Genomic DNA, 22520 nt, shown 5'->3' with positions numbered 1-22520 from the left:
TGTCCTCTAACATGATGGAGTAATGTTATGGGCGATATGCTGATCCCTTATCACCATAAGGTTCATCATATCCAGCTTACGACATCGTACCAACAGTGGCTGCACGTTGTCTTTGATTACCTGTGGCTCTGCCCACCCCACTAGGGATTACGGGCGTGAGTTTATGTATGTATGTATGTCAATATGATCTTAATAAAATAAACTTTTGGATAAGTAATTAAATCGTTAAATGAAAAACTTCCATATCCGAAATATTACATATTTTATGGCTACAACTGTCAATTAGCCAATTTATCTTTGACACAGTCAAAATTAATGCCTACTTTAAAGGAGCATATAGCAAAGATGAAATTTAGAAGTGATAAGTATTACATACATACATACATAAACTCACGCTTATTTCCCACCGGGGTAAGCAGACACTATAGAATTCCATTTGCTTCGATCCTGACACACTTCTCTTGCTTCCTCCACATTCATCAATTCAGTTCAGAGTAGATCGTACTAAACCTTTTCTAAGGACATCTCCAATTTGGTCAATGTAAGTCCTTCTCGGTCTTCCTCTGCCAGCCCTACCATCAACTTTTGCTTTGTAAGTGATAAGTATTGATGTGGATAAAGTGTGTGTTGATTTTGTGATGAAGGATATGTGTGTGGAAGTGTGAGTACCGAGATGACAGACAGAGATAGATTGTAAAGTGAATTGTAAAGTTATTAGAATCCACAAAACACGCTCACGTTCGATAGGTCTCCCATAACACCAGCGCCGCGGCCCGTGCTAAGCTCGTGTCACGGCATTATGCTGAGGGAGATCCTTTTTTATTTTGGGCGCCTCCATTGTGTATTTAATGTCTGTATTATTTGTCTTTTTGTCTTTGTTTTTTTTTTATGATGGTGTTTACGGGAATCAGCACCATTGTCTATTATATAAATTGTGTTTTCTGTTCATCCTACTCTTTATTCTAAAACCATTATTGTAAGTTGTCCCTGAAATGGCAACAGCCATCGATTCCCGATGGGGACATTGTCGAAATCACTTTGGTAAGGACATTGCAGGCTTGAATCATCCGATTGTCTAATAAAGTAAGATGATTATGATTCCGTGCTTCGGAGGGCACGGTAAGACGTTAATCCCGCCAATTAGCCGTGAAATACACCTCCACCAACCCGCAGTGGAGCAGCGTGGTGGAGTATGCTCCGTATCCCCTCCGGTTGATTGAGGGGGGGCCTGTGCCCAGCAGTGGGACGTATATAGGCTGGTTATGTTTATATTATGATTAGAGATACAGAAGAAGGTAATAATTATTTTGGTTGTTTTTCTTTTTTATAGTATTCAATAAAAAATGTTACATTAATATGGTGGAGTATTTTGTGTTGTATTTTTGTGCCCTAATCCGTATTGGGCTGGTTTACCGTTCGCGGGTCGGAAGGTCAGACAGGCAGTCGCTTCTGTATAAAACCGGACCTGTCAAATCTTCAGGTTAGGTTAGCGGACCCCGCGAAAATGGGATAACTAGGGAGATAATGTTTTTTTATTATTTTTGTTGCAAGCTGTACTGTCTATGCGAATGCTATGTTGAAACTGTTTCGGACACTTTATTTATCGTATACATTTTAAAACGACAACGGCGAAATGAAAAAGAAAAGAAAATAAAAACCATTTTTTTATTCTAAGACCTAAAAGTCATATTTATTATGATGTTTGACGTTTCGTCATAATAATGAGAAGTGTTTTTTTTATAAAAAGAAAAATCGTGATGTTTTCTTTACTTGAAATTGACACTAAGTATAAAAAAAAAGCTTTTATCTTTTCAGTCCTATCAGTTATATAAAGAGAGCGCGCCTCATTTTAAGGGTGTTGGGACCCCCACTATATAAGTTTCGGCGACAATAGATGGCGTTAGGGTACACACACCATCCGTGATTCGTGATTTTCTGACGCCAACCTTACCCCCTCTGGGTCTTTAGTCGAATAAGACTCCCCCTTGTGTCGTGACTCGCTCACATTTATGCGTTAAGTGGCACACAGTAGCAACACCACCACCTATCACGTTGGTCTAACAGGAAATTCAGTGAAGTGTACTTAGTTCATCTTGCGATGAATGTACCCCTGATTACCCCAGTTGGGGTACATAACACCTTTATTGAAACATTTTTTGGTTAAATATTTTATGGCGCCTATTTCAAGTTCTTTTATATATCTGATATGGCTTTAATTATCAATTAAAAGATTACTTTTATAAAACCGTTTTAAAAAATTACGGGTTTTTTACAAGGTCAATTTGACCAAAACGTTGCTTTAAATATGATTAACTCGTGTGTGTTTGTCCGGGTGTGATTTCAATGTGTTTTGCAAAACTTACCTGCTTGAGGGTACAAGTGTGTGAAGGTTACCCCTACGATCGCCGGCTGTCATACTCTGCGGTGGTGAAAAGTACCCCAAGCCTGGGGCAAAATACCCCTATGGGTTTTTAACCCACGCGTAAACTTGTCTTCTCAACTCTTCGACCGTCTAATTATAATTATCATGGCAATGTGATGTACTATGTATATTAAGTTAATTATTTATAATGCGAAATAAACCCCTTTGCATGAGTTACGCTGTCGCGGGCGACGCGACGATTAACGCGTGTTTCGACCGATGGACGCAGCGAAGATTAATGTCATGCCTTTATTGGTCGAAGCTTTATGTAGCGTCGTCCGCGATACGAAACCATTAGCAGTCGTGACCGTTAGAGGTCCTAGGTTCAATGTCTGACTCTTGTGTTTTAGTCTTAACTATCAATGAGCGTAACGGCCTACGTGATCACGATCTGGAGGTCCGGGTTCGAATCCTGGTGGGGAAAGATCACAATAATCACTTTGTGAGACCTGGTTTAGTTAGGACATTGCAGGCTGATCAACCGATTGTCCGAAAATATGACGAGGGTTGATGGGGTTGGTGATCCACCTCACAACCCACACGATACAAGAAGCGAGAGTGGAGTATGCTCCCACCTCCTCCGGTTGGTTGAGGGGAGGCCTGTGCCCAGCAGTGGGAAGTGTAGACTGTATTTTCATATGATGCGAAATAGCATTAGTATAAACAAATGCAACGCGAAAAAGAGTTTACAAATACAAATACCGTTAAAGATTGTATGGAATGTGAAGTCTATAATGAAGACAGGTTAGTGGCCAGCAATGGGGACGTTAATGGGCTGGTGATGATGATGATGAAGCGGGACTTACAACGAAGTCAAAACATTTTGTATGGTCAACGTGTTAAAGAATTGTTATATATATAAACAGCTGGTTAATTACATACATTATAGACTTAGTAAATGCTCCCTACCGGCGCTGTATGTAGTAGTGTAGATAACGACAGGGTCGGGCATAAGAATCCGGGGGGAAATCGGCCCGATTATCTGTCCTACAAAAAGCCTGACGTGGGTGGGCGGGCGCCCTTATCATAACTGGCGAGGATTGGGTGTGTACTGTGCATCTCTGCCTACCCCTCTGGGGATACAGGCGTGATGCTGTGTAATATTGTTGTAGTGTATATGTAATGTAGATTATCATTGATGTAATAAATTATAATTTTTACCGTTTTGTTATCTAGTATACTTGTGAATATAGATAGTGTAAGGGTGGTAATGGTCCTAATTCCTGTAAATACCATCTAATTTTATTTTAAGTTATATCTGTCATTTTCTTATCCGCTGAAAAGGAAAGGGACGGGTAATCGACAGGCATAAAATTTATGGAACACACGTCAATTTTAAGCACAAATCTAAAACAACCGTCTAAAAATTGTACATTGGCCAATAACCCGACACAATTATGTTGACAGCACACGTCAAACGGTTTGCATACCAGCGAGATACCTTTTTGATTCGCCCGGGTTATCCATTCATTTGCCTCATTCTTCCTAAAATTAAGAGCTGTCAATCATCCGTCCTTTTCCTTTTCGGCGGATAAGGAAATGACAAATATAACTTAAAATAAAATTAGATGGTGTTTATAGGAATTAGCACCAGTGTCTACAGGAATTACTACTATTAACTATAAATATAATAAGTGTTAAACATAGCTAACTCTGCCTACCCCTTCGGCATCACAGGCATCATGTTTTATAACATTGTTAAAATAAACCTTATTATATTTATAGTTATTTTGCAAATAAATAAAACATAAATTACATACCACGTTAAAAACAAGGTGTGAGTGACACCGTAACGAATACTGAGGGGGATGATTCAGGTCATGATTCTGAGTTGATATCAAGTGGAAATTTCCATCGCCAAATAAAATAATAATATTGAATTGAAAATTATTAAAAAAAAACACAGAAAAACAGTAATTTTGCGCCGGAAAATTCCACTTGATATTAACTCAGAAACATGGTCTAAATCATCCCTCTAAGTTTTCGTTACGATGTCACTAACACCCTGTATAATAAATAACCTAAATTTGTTTATTTGTTTGCAAGATAAATACATAAGAAACTATTTAATAAAATATGTAATAAGTGAAATAGTTGCCATGATAAAAAAAAAAATATTTTAAAAATAAATGTGTGTCGTTAGAAATAGGCGGTCGATGAGTAAAAAAATGTAAAGCAGAGCTTAAAAATTATGTTATACAACAGTTAATTCCGTCCGGGTGCGAGCGCTCCCCATTTGTCCGGCCAAGTAGTGAATGCCATATGCGGCATATCTACAACAAGTCACGTAGCATCACTTTCTAACCGTATCAAAATAATCTGTAATTGATACCGGTAATACTATAAAATACCGGTAATTGCCAGTAATACTATTCATTAGCAGCAATTATTACCGATAATACTATTAAATAGCGGTAATTATTGCCGGTTATACTATAAAATAGCTGTAATTGCCGGTAATACCATTAATTAGTGGTAATATTTGCCTATAACACTATTCATTAGCGGCAATTATTACCGATAATAGTATTAAATAGCGGTAATTATTGCCGATAATACTATAAAATAGCTGTAATTGCCGGTATTTCTATTTATTAGCGGTAATTACCGGTAATAACATTCAATAATGGTAATTATTATTTATTAATGCCGGTAGTACCATTCAGTAGGTAAATATTACCGGTAACACTATTAAATAGCGGTAATATTTGCCGGTAGTAATTTTTAAGCCCTGCTATATTAAGAGTATTCTGAAATGCGTTTGAGTTTTGAGCAAGTAAGGGAGCCACGGGATTCGAACCTACATCGGACGAACGGTAGCTAGCCCGCAGACTATGACACACGGCCTTTGCTTTCCCACGTTTCAGTCCACTTGTGGTCTTAACCAATAAAAAAAAGTAACAATTTTTAAGTGTATTTGAACATACGGATTTTGAAGCGTGGAAAAGTTTTTTTTAAATAAATAATGAATATGTATTATATATGTTAAGTCTTTAGGAAGTTAACAGAGACTGCTTAAAAATATATAAAACACGTGTCCAACGCTTTTTTCTTCCACAGTCTCCCTTAACTTGCCAAAGGAATGTCTAGGACCCGGAATTCGACTAAATGCTAAACTTCTGTGTATTTTTTTTTAATTATTAAAATCGATAAGGAAGCGTATGAAAAAAATTCTATTATTTTTGTCTAGTACACGAAGGCCGTTTGCTTTAAGTTAGCTTCTCAAGTGTCCGATGCAGGTTCAATGCGATGTACATATATACAGAGTGTTAGTGACACCGGAAAGGCGATATATACAGGATGACGGAAAATTTGACTTGATAATAACATGAGCTGCATCTCTCCCAGTATTCGCTACGTTGTCAATTACACCCTGTATATAAGATCACGCCTATTTCCCCGTTGGGGTAGGCAGACCACAGAAACTACGCCTTTTTGACTAAGGTCTTCACACAAAGAAAATTAAATCGGAAAATATCTGAGACGGCACCTCAACCTTGACTCGAGTTTACTCCAGTAAGGCATGACGTCATAAATTTCGTATTATTATGTTGGCAGTATGACATGCTCGACACCAGTGAGTAAAGTTCTCGAGTCGAGGGCGTAAATGGCAACTTAAAATACCAAAATGCTCAGCTGATGCCGAGTCTAGTGGAGAAATCGAGTTAACATCTTAGAATATGTCTCTAAAAGGCGTAGTTTAAAAGAAAAACTTGAAAATGATTATTTTTTTTTTTAAACCGTGGCTCCTAAACCTTCTCTCTCCTCCACAGAAGGCCACAGAGGAGGAGGACGGAAAGCAACCAACTCCACCACCCGACCAGTGGGCGGAGATACTCGGGATACCGGCAGAAGAGAAGGCGAAAAGGCAGAGAATGAAAGAAGAACAAGAGAAGAAACTGGACTCCGCTGAAGGAAGCTCGTCAGACGACGTCATCGTATCCCCGAAACAACTCAGGTCGATGAAGAAGGATTTGACAGACAAGAAGTCTCCAATCAAAACACCGCCGAAGAAGAGAAGGGAGGAGTTCGTTAGCCCGGAGACGGAGAAGCAGGTAGAGAAGAAGAGGAGACGGAAAAAGTCTGAAAAGGATTAGTGTTTGCTATACGTGTTTGGTGGACGTTCCCGAAAACGTAGTTAGTGTAGTTAGACGGGCCTTTAGGTGAGGGATCTTGAGGGATTTGTTGACTCCCCCAACTTGCAGAACGACCAGTGTTTATCAAAACTTACAAGTCTACACTTTGAGCTACGTCAGGGGCGTTTGGCTTCAATAGTAACCCTGACACCAGGGGTGATGAGGTTGGTACTCCTCACAACCCACACGATAGAATAAGAAGTCTACACGTTCACAGGCTACAAGTTACCCTAAAGAATGTGTAAATTTATCAAAAAAAAAAAATATTACAGGGATTGTAAAATATACTTGTGGAATGTTTTGATAAAAGTGTGCGGTTTTGATAAACACATTCTTGTAATAATGACAAAAAATTTTAAAATGAAAAAGGTCTTAAAAGTAAGTCAGGGCTTGTAAGTTTTGATAAACAGGGCACATTTCAGTACAATAAGTGATGTTTTCATAAGATAACATTTTACAAAAGTCTCAATGCGCGGTAAGAATTAGACATATTAAAATTCGTCAGCTAGTGTTGTGACGTTCAGCATAGTGATGTATCAGTCAGCAGGTCGATCGATTCTTTTCTATTAACAGTACAGAGTAGTTGGGCCCTTAGATCAGGCATCCTGAGGGATTTGTCGACTCCCCGACTTATCTGTAAGCGGTATTCGATGTTGTGTAACGAATGGTGTAAATTTCACATACATACATAAGTTGTGATGTACAGGGTATCAAACGAGGTTTGTAGGCGCCTGTAAGTGCTGCTAGGTGTCTAGGCTTATGTGCTCTGTTCTAAAATATGCCAAAATCTGCACTTAACACCTGATAACCGCGATATTGTCGTCATGTGACGGAAACCACGTAAAAAGTTGCATTCTGATGTGATTTTATTCAACAAAAATATAAGTTCGACTGTCAATAGTTGACCTTAAAAATCATCTATACTATCGATAGGACTATCGTCACACAGCAATACTGTCGGTAGTAAGTCACTGTCGGTAGTAAGTCACTATTTGTAGTAAGTCACTGTCGGTAGTAAGTCACTATCTGTAGTAAGTCCCTATCGGTAGTGAGTTCATTATCGGTAGTAAGTCACTATCGGTAGTGAGTCACTATCGGTAGTGAGTCACTATCGGTAGTGAGTTCATTATCGGTAGTAAGTCACTATCGGTAGTGAGTCACTTTCGGTAGTAAGTCGGTATCGATAGCCTATCGGTTTTTTTTTCAACTATCGATATTCTATCGTTAGCGTGCTATCAAAAAGCAACACTACCATAGATGAAAGGGACAGCGAATGCCCTCAATGTCCTTCGTCGCGCATTTTTATCCCGAACCACTGCATAGTACTTAGACGCGTGCAGTTAATGATATTTACCCGCCTTATCGCTCATATGTGTGCTTTTAACTAGCTTAAATCAAATAACAACATACATACATAATATAAAAAAGCTATACAGGATGTTAGTGACATCGTAACGAATACTGAGGGGGATGATTCAGACCATGATTCTGAGTTAATATCAAGTGGAATTTTCCGTCGCAAAATTCATATTTTTTTTGTTTTTAAAATTATTTTAAATTGTATACTTTTGAGATGGAAAATTCCGCTTGATATTACTCAGAATAATTAGCTACATCATCCCTCTCAGTATTCGTTACGATGTCACTTACAACCCGTACAAGTACATACAGGTAGCCATACATACAAGCAGGTTTGGGTGTTAGTGACACCGCAACAAATACTGAGGGGGATGATTCTGAGTTGATATCAAGTGGAATTTCCTGTCGGAAAATTCATGAAAGTTTTAGTGTTTTTTTTTTAATTATTTTTAGTTCATGTCTTTGCGCGAGAAAATTCCACTTGTTATCAACTCGGAATCATGATCTGAATCATCCCTAAAGTTTTCGTTACGATATCACTAACATCCTGTACAGTGGCCCCGATTCCTGCAGACACCTAATTTCAAGTTATACACGTCATTTTCTTATCCGCTAAAAAGGAAAAGGACAGATGATTGACAATCGTTATAACTGTGCCAATGCCTAATGATTCAAGATGGTGTAGGCTGCGCGCGCGCTGGTTCGTCGTTTTGAGAATAAAAGGTCTCACAATACCTTGTTATTGGTCCGGTGGCTCAAAAGTACCAGGGCAGTAGCAGTCTCGAGGAGATTGATTTCGTAGTCAAAATAGTTAATCTCTTCTTGTTTATGAAGTCCTATTTTTATGCAGATTTAATTGAACAGGTTTTAACAATTTAATTTGAAAGAGCAAAAGAATAACGGTAGTGTAGACGTTCACACCAGGCGGCGGTCCGGGGGGAAGAGGAATTTTAAAATGAATGAATGAATAACCCGGGCGAATTAAATAAGCATCTTGCTGATATGCGACATCTGTCGGGTTATCGGCCAATTTTGGAAGGGTTTTTTTTTTAACTTTCTGCCTAAAATTGTCGTGTGTTCCATAGATTTTATACCCGTCGATTGCTCGTCCCTATCCTTTTCGGTTAAAGAAAATGACAGGTATAACTTAAAATAAAATTAGGTGGTGTGTGATGTGTAGTACCATAAATGCAGAGAAATAATTTCATTTTGTGCGTTATTTATTGATATAACTGTCTGTTATTTCTAATATAAATATAATATTGAAGTTAAAAGCCCATATATGACTGAAAGATTTACACTTTGAGCGTCAGTGAGTTGTGCTCTCAGTGTGAGCGAGACAGCACTACAAGCGCCCTATGTGAGACAGAGATAGATGTATAGAGAGTTTCTTTAGATCAAGAAATATGTCCTGAAATACTGTCTTCCAACTGGTTGCTATTCTTTTCCGTAACTCATCCTTCAGACGGTAAATAGGTTAAGTTACATGTAAAAGTGTTTTTGTCTGTTGGCAAACCTAATAAATAAATAAATAAATAAATACACTTAGAGGATTCGATCCCGGGATCCCGGTCATATTTTTGTCCCGAAATTTTCGGGATTGAATTTAACGAATCCCGGTACTTTTGGGATTATTTATTTTTCAGATAAGTCAATAAAATGTGCGTGTAACGAATGTGTAAACGTGTGTAATATATCCGCTTCTCGTCGTGTAAATATTGATAGATGTTTTCTTAACAAAAATGAAGAAGAAAACCAACGAGTGTTATTTTCTATATTGCATAGTCTTAAGACTTAAATGTTTTTAGCATATAGTCTTTTTTAATAGTATAATTAAACAAGTTTTAAGTAGATGACGTTTTTTTAGTTTATTTAAAAAATACAAAAAAGAAAACTGGGCAATTATCAAACTATTTCGTAAAGTGTCTGTTGTTTATTAGGATTATCAGGAGAAAGTATAATTTTGATATATTGCACTGTCTTTTTGTTACCACTTTCTTGCCAATACAATCCCGGGACTATCCCGGGATCCCGAGATTAACTTTAGATAACCCCGAAATCCCGGGATTAAATAACACGACCGGGATCGAATCCTCTAAATACACTCCACGTTGCTCTACGTTTTATAGCAATTAATCACGAATTTTAGCTGAACAGTATGGAGAACTATCAAAATTTAGGAACACTCAATGCTGCCGCGGTTCCCTATTTTGTTGCATAAAATTTTATGTCATAAATTTGCATGGCATATATTTACTATTCCTTATAATCGTTACGCAGGAAATGCATTAGGCATAACTATTTACACATAATATAATAAAGCATAAACACTTTAAGCATAAATTCATACCTATTTAAATAAACATGTTGGCGGCCTAGGGGTGGCCCAAGGGCACCCCGCCGCACCCTAACCTACTATTACACTATGGTATCCATATAAATGTGATAAACCTACAAGAATAGGGCAAACATCATTAGGCTTAACAAGCATTATGCTAAGTAAAACAGTATGACAAGTAACCATTATGCCAAAAGACGATTATGACTAAAAAAAATATGCCTAACCGGTTATGCCTAATTAAAATAGGACAAACAACATTATGCGAAACAAAGGGTCCCTGCTGCCGCCTACATTTGAGCTTCTGGTTTTTATCCCCATTCGTCCGTAGAAAGAGAGGCAACGACAAAAGCCTAGCAGTCTAATATTAAAAATAATACGAAACTAACCCTCCCGACCCGTGGTACAACTGCGACGTCCAACTGGTTGTACTACGGAGAAGTAAATTACCCATAGTTCAACTCTTTTTTTATAATACAAAGGTCCCTTTCATAACGTCACATATTACGATAGGGAAATTTAAAAAAGACTCAAGCAAGACTTAGTAATGTATTAATAAGAAAAATAAAGAAGTATTTTTGATATAAAAAAGTTACTTCACTTTTGTTCAACGATATTTTCTGCATTGTGTACTTTTGAAGCATACACAAGGGAAATAACAAGCCCAATTGGCGCCCTTACTGCCCTACAGCAATTTCCACATTGTTTGAATTTAAGCGGTTATTGGCCCCGCTTCCTGCAGACACCTCCTAATTTTATTTTAAGTTATACCCGTCACAGTCTTATCCGCCGAAAAGGAAAGAGACGGGTAATCGACAAGCATAAAATTTATGGAGCACACGTCAATTTTAAGTACAAATCTAAAACAACCGTCTAAAAATTTTACATTGGCCAATAACCCGACAGAATTAAGTTGACAGCACAAATCAAAGGGTTTGCATACCAATAAGAAACCTCTTTGATTCGTTCGGATTATTCATTCATTTACTCATTCTTCTTAAAATTAAGAGCTGTCAATCATCCGTCCCTTTCCTTTTAGGCCGATATGAAAACAACAGGTATAACTTAAAATAAAATTAGGTGTCTGCAGGAATCGGGGCCATTATGTATTTTAATTACATCAATTTCTATATTTTATATTAAGTCTAATTCTGGGACGTTACTGTCATTATACATGATAATAAAACTTCAACATCTATTTCTGTCTTAACTAAGGCTTAAAATACGGATTCTTAAATCATAATTAAGTTTTAAGTTGTATATCGACAAATTAACTACACTTTATAAGGAGATTGGCGCCTGTACATATTGTGACAAAATTGTATTATATATTAATATATAGATAATAATTCGGTTAAGGATAATAATATATAGTTAATAAGGTTTTGTAATTAGTTATTGTTAAGGTATTTTATAGTTGAATCTCCATATGTGATTATGGTTGAACACATTTTGTTTGAATTTATATTTTGATAAGAAATTCTTAAGTGACTCATAATATAAAAAAACCAGGTATGCTCAAAAGTGACAGCTAACATTTCAAGGTTAGCTCAGCTGACGTCATCCCACCCTGAGTTGCCATTTCGTAAAAAATAAATTACCCACGACCAATGTTTTTATATTTACTTTGCAAGGAAATTTTGAACTCTTAGTAAAAGATTTACTTACAGTTTTAATGTTTTTTTGTATATGTGACAAGTAATAGTAATTAAATACATTAGTCAGTAATTCATTTAATTTTCAATAATAAACTTTACGTCCTTGGCATTTTGGAGATACCAATGTAATAGTAACACTCACTTCATCAAAGGGCTAGCAATGGCGGCTTGTCATAGGATTGAGCATACCTGGTTTTCTTATACCATGAAGTGACCCTTGAAATCATGAAGGGCGTAATAAAATGCAACTGGATAAACCAAAAAGTATTTCCAACGTGAAAAATACTTTTAATATAACATAACAGAGGGTCTAAAAAGGCCAAACGGTAGTTAAATGAAGGACTTCCCAGGCAATGTTTCCTAAAAAAAATATAGGTGGCGCTGTACAGATTTTATGTGATAATTACATATTATCACATTGCTCGGGTACGTGATTATTCAAAAATATAATGTATTTGCACAGGCAAATATAGAAATAATTGTTGCTTGATATTTGGATCACATTATGTTTAGAATTATATTGCTACCTATATTGCTTCTCTTTATTTTGATCAGAATAATAATGGGTGGAAGTTGTAATTTTACCGTGGTGTAATAATAAGGGTCATCATTTATACCCAAAAACATATTTAGATTACACCTACTTAATTATGTGTTTTCTTTAAAGAAGTCATATTTGTTTATTACTTATCTTAACTCACAAACTGTACCTACCCCTTGGGAATTGCGAGACATTCCCGCCACAAGTATCCTAGGATTACTTAATGGGAGGTCTCGGCCACGATGTAACTAAAATTTGTGAAATAAAGAATTATTTTTTTTTATTATTATTTTTATAACATAGATAAAACATGCATATGTCTGAAATGCTTGAAATTAAAAAAAAAAATATAATAACAAAAAAGTTTATTTACATAAAACCTACGACACACATGTACATTTACAACATTACAATATAGTAAAAGAAGAAGTATTAGAAGGCTATCAGACAGACATTGGTGCTAATTCCTGTAAATACCATCTAATTTTATTTTAAGTTATATCTGTCATTTTCTTATCCGCCGAAAAGGAAAGGGACGGGTAATCGACAAGCATAAAATTTATGGAACACACGTCAATTTTAAGCACAAATCTAAACCAACCGTCTAAAAATTTTACATTGGCCAATAACCCGACAGGATTAAGTAGACAGCACGTCAAACGGATTGCATACCAGCGACATACCTTTTTGATTCGCCCGGATTATTCATTCATTTACTCAGTCTTCCTAAAATTAAAAGCTGTGAATCATCCGTCCCTTTCCGTTTCGACGGATATGAAAATGACGGATATAACTTAAAATAAAATTAGACGGTGTCTGCAGGAATCGGGGCCAATATGCATCTTTTATCTTTGTTTTTGGGTATAAATGATGACCCTTGTTATTATACCCAGGCACAATTACATCTTCCACCCATTATTATTCTGATCAAAATAAATAGAAGCAATATAATTGTATACATAATGTGATGCAAATATCAAGTAACAATTCTTTTTATATATTATACTTACGTACAGTCATGAGCAATATAATGTACTGTTGACGACAGGTCGACATGGCAATCGGGGCATGAGGTGAGCCGCGGAGGCGGGGTCGCCCCGCACACCCGCACAGTCCCCGCGGCGTCTTAGTCTTAGTGTCGCACGAGTCCGTATCGACCGCGTTTATCGATTATAATCTCGCTCACATAATTTATTGAATTAGAAATTAACATTAACACAAAAGAAAAACAATAGATTTAAAAGAAATCTAATCTAAATATTTATGGTCAATCAAAATTATAAATAAAGCAACTATATTTTACATATACTTGCTAAGAAATTGAAAACTAAGAATAATATTTTAGAAATAAAATTAACGTTAGATGATTCAGATGAGTAAATATTAACTTAAATGAAAACGTGGTATTATTTTATTCACATTTTGTTACATACATAATAAAAATATATCGATATTCAAAACGTCACGTCACTAGAGAATTGCCATGTCGACCTGTCGTCTACATTAGTAGTGTGTAGTGTGCAGGAATCGAGCCATTGCATAAATTGTATTAGTGTTTACTAACAAATGATTATGCATGGTATAACAGAACCAGGTATGCTCAATAGTGACAGCTAACATTTCAAGGTTAGCTCAGCTGACGCCATCCCGCACTGAGTTGCCATTTCTTAAAAAATAAATTACCCACGACCAATGTTTTTATATTTACTTTGCAAGGAAATTTTCAACTTTTAGTAAAAGATTTACTTACAGTTTTAATTATTTTTATATTTTTGACAAGTAATAGTAATTAAATACATAAGTCAGTAATTCACTTCATTTTCAATGATAAAATTTATGTCCTTGGAATGTTGGAGATACCAATTTAATGGTAACACTTGCGTCATCAATGGCGGGTTGTCATAGGATTAAGCATACCAGGTCTTCTAAGGTCTTCTTCTTCAGATTATGTAAAGAAACAACAGATTGACAATGTTTCAATGTGAGAATACAAAAATTTGCTGTTTTAAAAGTTTTTTTTATTACAATTAATTCTGAATGACGACTATAACTTTCCTAAGGCCGAGATTTTCAAGCACAATAGTTGAACAATTAGGTTTCGATTTTAAAAGGACATTTGGTCTTATGACTATACAGGGTGTTAGTGACATCGTAATAAATACTGAGGGGGATGATTCAGATCATGATTCTGAGTGGAATTTCCTGTCGGAAAATTCATGAAAATTTGTGTGTTTTTAATTATTTTCAGTTCCATGCTTTTGCGACGGAAAATTCCACTTGATATGAACTCAGAATTGTCTGAATCATCCCTCAAAGTTTCCGTTACAATGGCGCTATCACCCTATATACGCCCCACGTCTGGGCACAGGCCTCCCCTCCCAAACCGGAAGGAGTATGGAGCATATTTAGCTGCTAATAGTTGACCCAACGGCTTCAACTTAAAGACACAATTGAGGGATAAAACACATAATAACGGGTTCTTACCGCGTTTAAATGGGGATATGAGACTCCCGATATTTCGACACTGTTGCAAGTGCCATGATCACGGGATGACTGATGAGATTGGAGTGGAGTAGGTAGATCCATAATTTTCTACGGGCAGACATATCTGTCTACCCTCTTTCTCTGCCGCTCAAAATCAAAAACATAAACAAGCGGCAAAGAAAGAGGGTAGACAGATATGTCTGCCCGTAGAAAATTATGGATCTACCTACTCCACTCCAATCTCATCAGTCATCCCGTGATCATGGCACTTGCAACAGTGTCGAAATATCGGGAGTCTCATATCCCCATTTAAACGCGGTAAGAACCCGTTATTATGTGTTTTAATTATGATAATAACCGCGTAAACTTAAAACAATTGAGGGACTTTCCAGTTACCCAAAATTGTATGCCGAATTGTTAATACCATGGAAGTATATGCACTTACGATGGAAGTACCTCTGACTACCCCAATTGAGATACAGTCGTGACCTTATGTTATTTTAAAAGTATATATCGACATTTTATCAACTAATAATAGTAAGTACAGTACGTCTGATTTTGTAAATATTTCGTTTTGTAAGTTGTGTAGTTGGTAAATGTGAATAAAATTATATTCTATATTGCTTGGTTTAATTTAATTAGTTGAGTCTTCTATAGTATGGGTTGTGAGGTGGATTACCAACCCCATCAACCCTAGTGTCAGGGTTATTATTATTCGGGTTCGATTCCCGGTGGGGACATATCACAAAAATTACTTTGTGGTCCCTAGTTTGGTTAGGACATTACAGGCTGATCACCAGATTGTCCGAAAGTAAGATGATCCGTGCTTCCGAAGGCACGTTAAGCCGTTGGTCTCGGTTACTACTTCAGGATCAGGTGATCAGGCCTGTAATGTTACCAAACTAGGGATCACGAAGTGATTTTTGTGATATGTCCCCACCTGGAATCGAACACGGGACTTCCGAATCGTGAGCCCAGCGCTCAACGACTGGATCACAGAACGCGTTGTGTGATAAATTAAGAAACAATGTCATAAGAGAGAGATGTGGAAAAGACGATATAGTGACTAAGATTGAGAAGGGAATGTTAAGTTGGTTTGGACACGTAGAGCGGATGAAGGATAATAGAATTGCGAAAGCGGTATACAAAGCGAAAGTTGATGGTAGGGCTGGCAGAGGAAGACCGAGAAGGACTTACGATGACCAAATTGTAGATGTCCATAGAAAAGGTTCAGCACGATCTACTCTGAACCGGCGTGCGTGTATGAAGCGATTGATGAATGTGGAGGAAGCAAGAGAAGTGTGTCAGGATCGAAACAAATGGAATTCTATAGTCTCTGCTTACCCCGGTGGGAAATAGGCGTGTGTTTATGTATGTATGTTATTTATCTTAAGTGCAGTTTTCACTTTTGAATCATCCCTCGAAAGTTTTAGTTACGATGTCATTAACACCTTGTATACAGGGTGTACGGAAAATTCCACTTGATATTAACTCAGAATCATGGCCTGAATCATCCCCTTTAGTATTCGTTACGACGTAACTAAAATCCTGTATATTTCCTTTACGTTGTCTATTATAACTATGATTGTGTTTGTTTAGTTAACGTATGTTTCCTGGGTAGTGATTGCCTGGAAGATATTGCTTTAGAGCAATAGGGCCGCCCAAATTGTAGTGTATTCATATGAGAATAAGAAGCTGTAGTTTTAGGCGGATGAGACGTTCGTTTTGTAATAATTGACGATTCAAAGTGTAACTATGTTACCTACTGAATAAAGATATATTTGAATTTGAGACGTAATTTGCAACTATAACTGAAACTATTATTTATAACTGTACCTAAGTTTATACACAATAAAAATCTTTATATTTATGTCTGGTTGTTAAAGTTCCGTGCAATAAAGTGTATTTGATTTGATTGGTTGTTCAGGAGTCCGAGTCTGCGTCGGAGGCGGAGGGCGTGGCGGAGGCTGCGGCTGCGGCGGCGGAGGGCGGCGCGGAGGCGGACGAGTCGCTGGAGCGGCAGCGCGCGGCGCGGGCGCAGGCGTCCATCAAGGAGCGCGAGCGGGAGGTGCAGCGCGCGCTGGCCACCAGCCTCAGGGACCGCGACAAGGAGCGCCAGTACCACAAGCGGGACGAGGCCGTGCAGGTATAGCATCATCATCATCAGTTCAAATCATCATCGAAATCTTTATTTCCTCTACAAAAAAAAAAACACATTTCTTAAATATATAAAAGGAGAAACTGACTGACTGACATATCAACGCACAGCCGCCTAAACGTAGGCACTTGAAATTTGGAAGGGACGTAGCTTAGGTACCCTAGAGGTGCACTAAGGAATTCCCGAAATTCCCACGGGAACGAGAATTAGCGGGGAAATCCTTTTGTATCAGAAATCTAAACCGCTTAAGTTAGACGCTTGAAATTTGGCATGCAGGTACCTTAGTTAACTTAAAGCTTAGCTGCAACAGGATATTGCAAAATTCCCACGGGAACGGGAGTTAGCGGGAAAAAGATGTTGTATGAAAAAATCTAAACTGTATAAGTTACATGCTTGTAATTTAACATGCGCTCCCACACACACAAAGATCATTCAAGGTTTCAACAACGACCTCCGTGGTCCAGTGGTTGAGCGCTGCAGCGATATGTCCCCAATATCACAAAAATCACTTTGTGGTCTGACACAGACCTTACTCCACAAGGCGGCTCGGGTCAACTAGATTTTATTCAACGTGTACTAAACTGAAATGAAGAATTTTTATTTTATAATTTTATTTTACTTAAATTCAACGAACGACCTCCAATGGTTAAGCCTCACGATCCGGAGGTCCCGGGTTCGATTCCCGGTGGGGACATATCACAAAAAAAATACTTTGTGGTCCCTAGTTTGGTTAGGACATACAGGCTGATCACCAGATTGGCCGAAAGTAAGATGATCCGTGCTACAAGTAAGTAGTCGTTACATGAGCCATGTCAGGGGCCTTTGGCGGCTCAATAGTAACCCTGACACCAGGGTTGATGAGGTTGGTAATCCACCTCACAACCCACACGGTAGAAGAAAACTAATTTAAGAGCCACGCTCTTGTCGGTGTAGCATTCTCCATTCTTGTCTATCAAAGGCCTTCACTTCCTTATAAGACACGACGTTCGCCTTCTCTTTAATCTGTTCATGGTATAAGAAAACCAGGTATGCTCAATCCTATGACAAGCCGCCATTGCTAGCCCATTGATGACGTAAGTGTTACCATTAAATTGGTTACTATTGAATTACATACATACATACATACATAAACTCACGCCTATTTCCCACCAGGGTAAGCAGAGACTATAGAATTCCATTTGCTTCGATCCTGACACACTTCTCTTGCTTCCTCCACATTCATCAATCGCTTCATACACGCACGCCGGTTCAGAGTAGATCGTATTGAACCTTTTCTAAGGACATCTCCAACTATTGAATTAGCATGTCGTAAAAACCGACAAATTCAAATTCAAAAATATCTTTATTCAATAGTTAACATAGTTACACTTTGAATCGTCAATTTTACATAACGAACGTCTCATTCGCCTAAAACTACTGCAGCTTCTCACAACCTGTATAGCCAGGGAAAAGAAGCTGCTAGAAAAACCTCGGCACATGGCCCTAGACGTTCTTTAAAAAAAATAAAAATAAACATAAACTATTGTATTGGGATAGTCTTGTAAAGATAGTTCTAGAACATTGATAAATAAATAAATAAAATATTGGTATACAATTGAGTAATTTGACAGAGGAATTGTGTCCTCTAACATGATGGAGTAATGTTATGGGCGATAGGCTGATCCCTTATCACCATAAGGTTCATCATATCCAGCTTACGACATCGTATCAACAGTGGCTGCACGTTGTCTTTGATTACTTGTGGCTCTGCCCATTCCATTAGGGATTAAGGGCGTGAGTTTATGTATGTATGTATGTTAAAATTTTCATAAAACAATATTGTCGTGGCCGCGTGGTTTTTTTGACCGTTAACCGTTTTCCATTTGTCGACAGCACTTCAACGCTTTGTTAGCAGACCTCGTGCGCAACCCCGACCTGGCGTGGCGTGAAGCCAAGAAGCAACTGAAGAAAGATCACCGCTACGAACTAGCTGAACTACTCACCAAAGATGATAAGGTATGTTCTGTAAACAGCCTATACAGGGTGTTAGTGACATCGTAACAAAAACTTTGAAGGATGATTCAGACCATGATTATGAGTTGATCAGACTATATACGTCCCACTGCTGGGCACAGGCCTCCCCTCAATCAACCGGAGGGGGTATGGAGCATACTCCACCACGCAGCTCCAATGCGGGTTGGTGGAGGTGTTTTTACGGCTCATAGCCGGGACCAACGGCTTAACGTGCTCTCCAAAGCACGGAATCATCTTACATTTCAGACAATCAGGTGATTCAAGCCTGTAAAAAAGTCCTTACCAAGCAAAGGTCAGTCTCACAAAGTGATTTCGACAATGTCCCCATCGGGAATCGAACCCGGACCTCCAGAACGTGAGCCTAACGCTCTAACCATTAGACCACGGAGGCTGTTATGTTGATATCAGTGAGTTGATCTCAAGTCGAATTTCCTGTCGGATAACTCATGAAAATTACATAAAGCTCACTATCTCAATTGGGGTAGCCAGTGGTACATCCATCGCAAGATGAACTAAGTACCCACACCTCATCGAGCTTTCTGTTAGACCAACGTGGTAGGTGAGCCGTATCGCCGTCTATAATGGTCGAGCCGACTGCGTTAGTGAAAACTGTACTTGAGATAAATTAATAACTCATTGGTGCAAGTCCCGTGCTGGGGTTCGAACCGGTGCTCCCCGTTTGAGAATCAAGCCCGTGTACCACTAAACCACAGTGACTTCCATGAAGATATTAACAATTCGGCATACTTTTTGGGTAATATCGCCTGGAGAGTTCCTCATTGTGTCTTAAGTAAATTAGCAGCTAAAAATGCTCCATACCCCCTCCGGTTGATTGGGAGGGGAGGCCTGTGCCCAGCAGTGGGGCGAATACAGGGTGATAGCGCCATTGTAACGAAAACTGAGGGATGATTCAGACTATGATTCCGAGTTGATATCAAGTGGAATTAACCGTCGCAAAAGCATGGAACTGAAAATAATTAAAAACACACAAATTTTCATGAATTTTCCGACAGGAAATTCCACTCAGAATCATGGTCTGAATCATCCCCCTCAGTATTTGTTACGATGATACTAACACCCTGTATAGTCATAACACCAAATGTCCTTTTAAAATCGAAACCTAATTGTTCAACTATTGTGTTTGAAAATCTCGGCCTTAGGAAAGTTATAATAATAATAATAATAATTAAAAACACACAAATTTTCATGAATTTTCCGACAGGAAATTCCACTCAGAATCATGGTCTGAATCATCCCCCTCAGTATTTGTTACGATGATACTAACACCCTGTATAGTCATAACACCAAATGTCCTTTTAAAATCGAAACCTAATTGTTCAACTATTGTGTTTGAAAATCTCGGCCTTAGGAAAGTTATAATAATAATAATAATAATTAAAAACACACAAATTTTCATGAATTTTCCGACAGGAAATTCCACTCAGAATCATGGTCTGAATCATCCCCCTCAGTATTTGTTACGATGATACTAACACCCTGTATAGTCATAACACCAAATGTCCTTTTAAAATCGAAACCTAATTGTTCAACTATTGTGTTTGAAAATCTCGGCCTTAGGAAAGTTATAATGGATAATGATAATATCATTAGTCCGGTACGCAGCTTTGCGTAGCGTTTAATTACAAAATCATAGTGTTATACAAATTTGTTATATAAAGATCGGACAGAAGAAAACTTCAAATAAGTTTATTTACAATAAAAACTGTTGTTAAAATTCTTATGATCCTGGTACCCCTTCCTATCTACACTCCCGCTTCCACCTCCTGCCCCCTCCCTCACGTTCTAGGCGTCCATGTATTACTAAGATGCTGGAGATACATACATACATAAACTCACGCCTATTTCCCACCGGGGTAAGCAGAGACTATAGAATTCCATTTGCTTCGATCCTGACACACTTCTCTTGCTTCCTCCACATTCATCAATCGCTTCATACACGCACGCCGGTTCAGAGTAGATCGTATTGAACCTTTTCTAAGGACATCTCCAATTTGGTCATCGTAAGTCCTTCTCGGTCTTCCTCTGCCAGCCCTACCATATGCTGGAGATACCTAGGACCAATACCAATTTTGGCTTTCACTCATTTTCCGTCCGTGCAGCCATGCTCTGGAATAGGCTGCCGATGTTAGTTCAGGAGAGTTCCTCTTACCTAATTTTTAAGAAGAGAGTCAAAGAGCATTTTTTATCCATAGAGTATTCGTAGTCTAAGTATATTGTTATATATATAATAGGTATGTATGTAGGTATAGTATATTTTTTATGGGTATATATTTATAGAGGCTTAGGCATATGTTTATGTTTATGTATATATATATATTTAAACGGTTTTATATGTAGATATAATTATTATAATGTATTTTATATATTGCACCTCTTTTTATTCTTCTGCAGTTACTCTAATACTACCTCTGGGTTGACTGGAAGAGATCTCTCTTAGAGATAAGTCCACCCTTGTAAACGTCCATTTCTTGTTTGTGATGTAACTAGTTGTTAAGTGCAATAAAGTATATTAATTGTTTCCAACTGATGGCTTTTCTATTTCGTAGCTCAACCTTCATTCACTCCACGTTGCTCCACATGTTACAGCAATTTATCACGAATTTTTATATTTTAAATTTGTATATTTTTAGCTGCCCCGATTCCTGCAGACACCTAATTTTGTTTTAAGTTATACCCGTCATTTTCTTGTCCGCCGAAAAGGAAAGGGACGGATGATTGTCAACAAGTTAATTTTAAAATGAATGAATATCCGAATAAAATAGGCATCTCGCTGGTATGCAATGCTGTCTACTTAAATCTGTCGGGTTATTAGCCGATGTAAAATTTTTAGACGTTTGTTTTAGATTTCTGCTTGAAATTGACGTGTGTCCCATAAATTGTATGCTTGTCGATTACCCGTCCCTTTCTTTTTAGGAAAATGATAGGTATAACTTAAAATAAAATTAGATCGCTGTCAACAGACAGCGCCATCTTTAGAGTAAAAATAGAACTTTACTAACGCCCTCTAGTCTCGTTGCGCTGTATTACTTGCTTTACAACTAGACGAGAAGGCAACCACCAACAACGCTGCACACGCACTTGTTAGCGTATTAATACCTCATAATTCTGTAAGAGGGCGATATATAGATTTATAATAAGAAATAAACCCGTTCGGAAGCAAGATCCCTTTGTCTAGACAATTTTTCCCCATTTCCCAGTATCAGTGAGAATACAACATTCAATGGCGTCTGTGTTGGAAACACCAACATTACCAACGTAATTTTGGCTGTCAATTTGACAACCAACTCCTTTTTTTATAGCTGTCATAATTTTTTTATAATAATATTCGCCATATTGATTTATCGAACATCGTTCGCTCGCATTGTACTCATAATAATTATATTATACGTG

At 37.7% G+C, this 22520-nt stretch overlaps 1 protein-coding gene across 6 annotated transcripts in view; it reads left to right on the top strand.

Moving 5' to 3' along the window:
* LOC126378813 (transcription elongation regulator 1) overlaps positions 1-22520 on the top strand; it is a 75802-nt gene that overhangs the window by 42408 nt on the left and 10874 nt on the right. For 5 of the 6 annotated variants that reach the window (XM_050027226.1, XM_050027228.1, XM_050027227.1 and 2 more), the window contains 2 exons: positions 16866-17084; positions 18969-19091. In XM_050027226.1, the coding sequence (XP_049883183.1) occupies positions 16866-17084; positions 18969-19091 (342 nt within the window). Of the gene's footprint in view, positions 1-6195; positions 6658-16865; positions 17085-18968; positions 19092-22520 lie in introns of those variants that run through there. The other variant, XM_050027229.1, reaches the window with a different exon arrangement.

This window comes from Pectinophora gossypiella, chromosome 27 (genome assembly GCF_024362695.1).
Source record: "Pectinophora gossypiella chromosome 27, ilPecGoss1.1, whole genome shotgun sequence".
NCBI classification, from domain to species: Eukaryota; Metazoa; Arthropoda; class Insecta; order Lepidoptera; family Gelechiidae; genus Pectinophora; species Pectinophora gossypiella.
The sequence above is the reverse complement of the archived record's forward strand: the minus strand, read 5'-3'. Positions and strand labels throughout refer to the sequence as shown.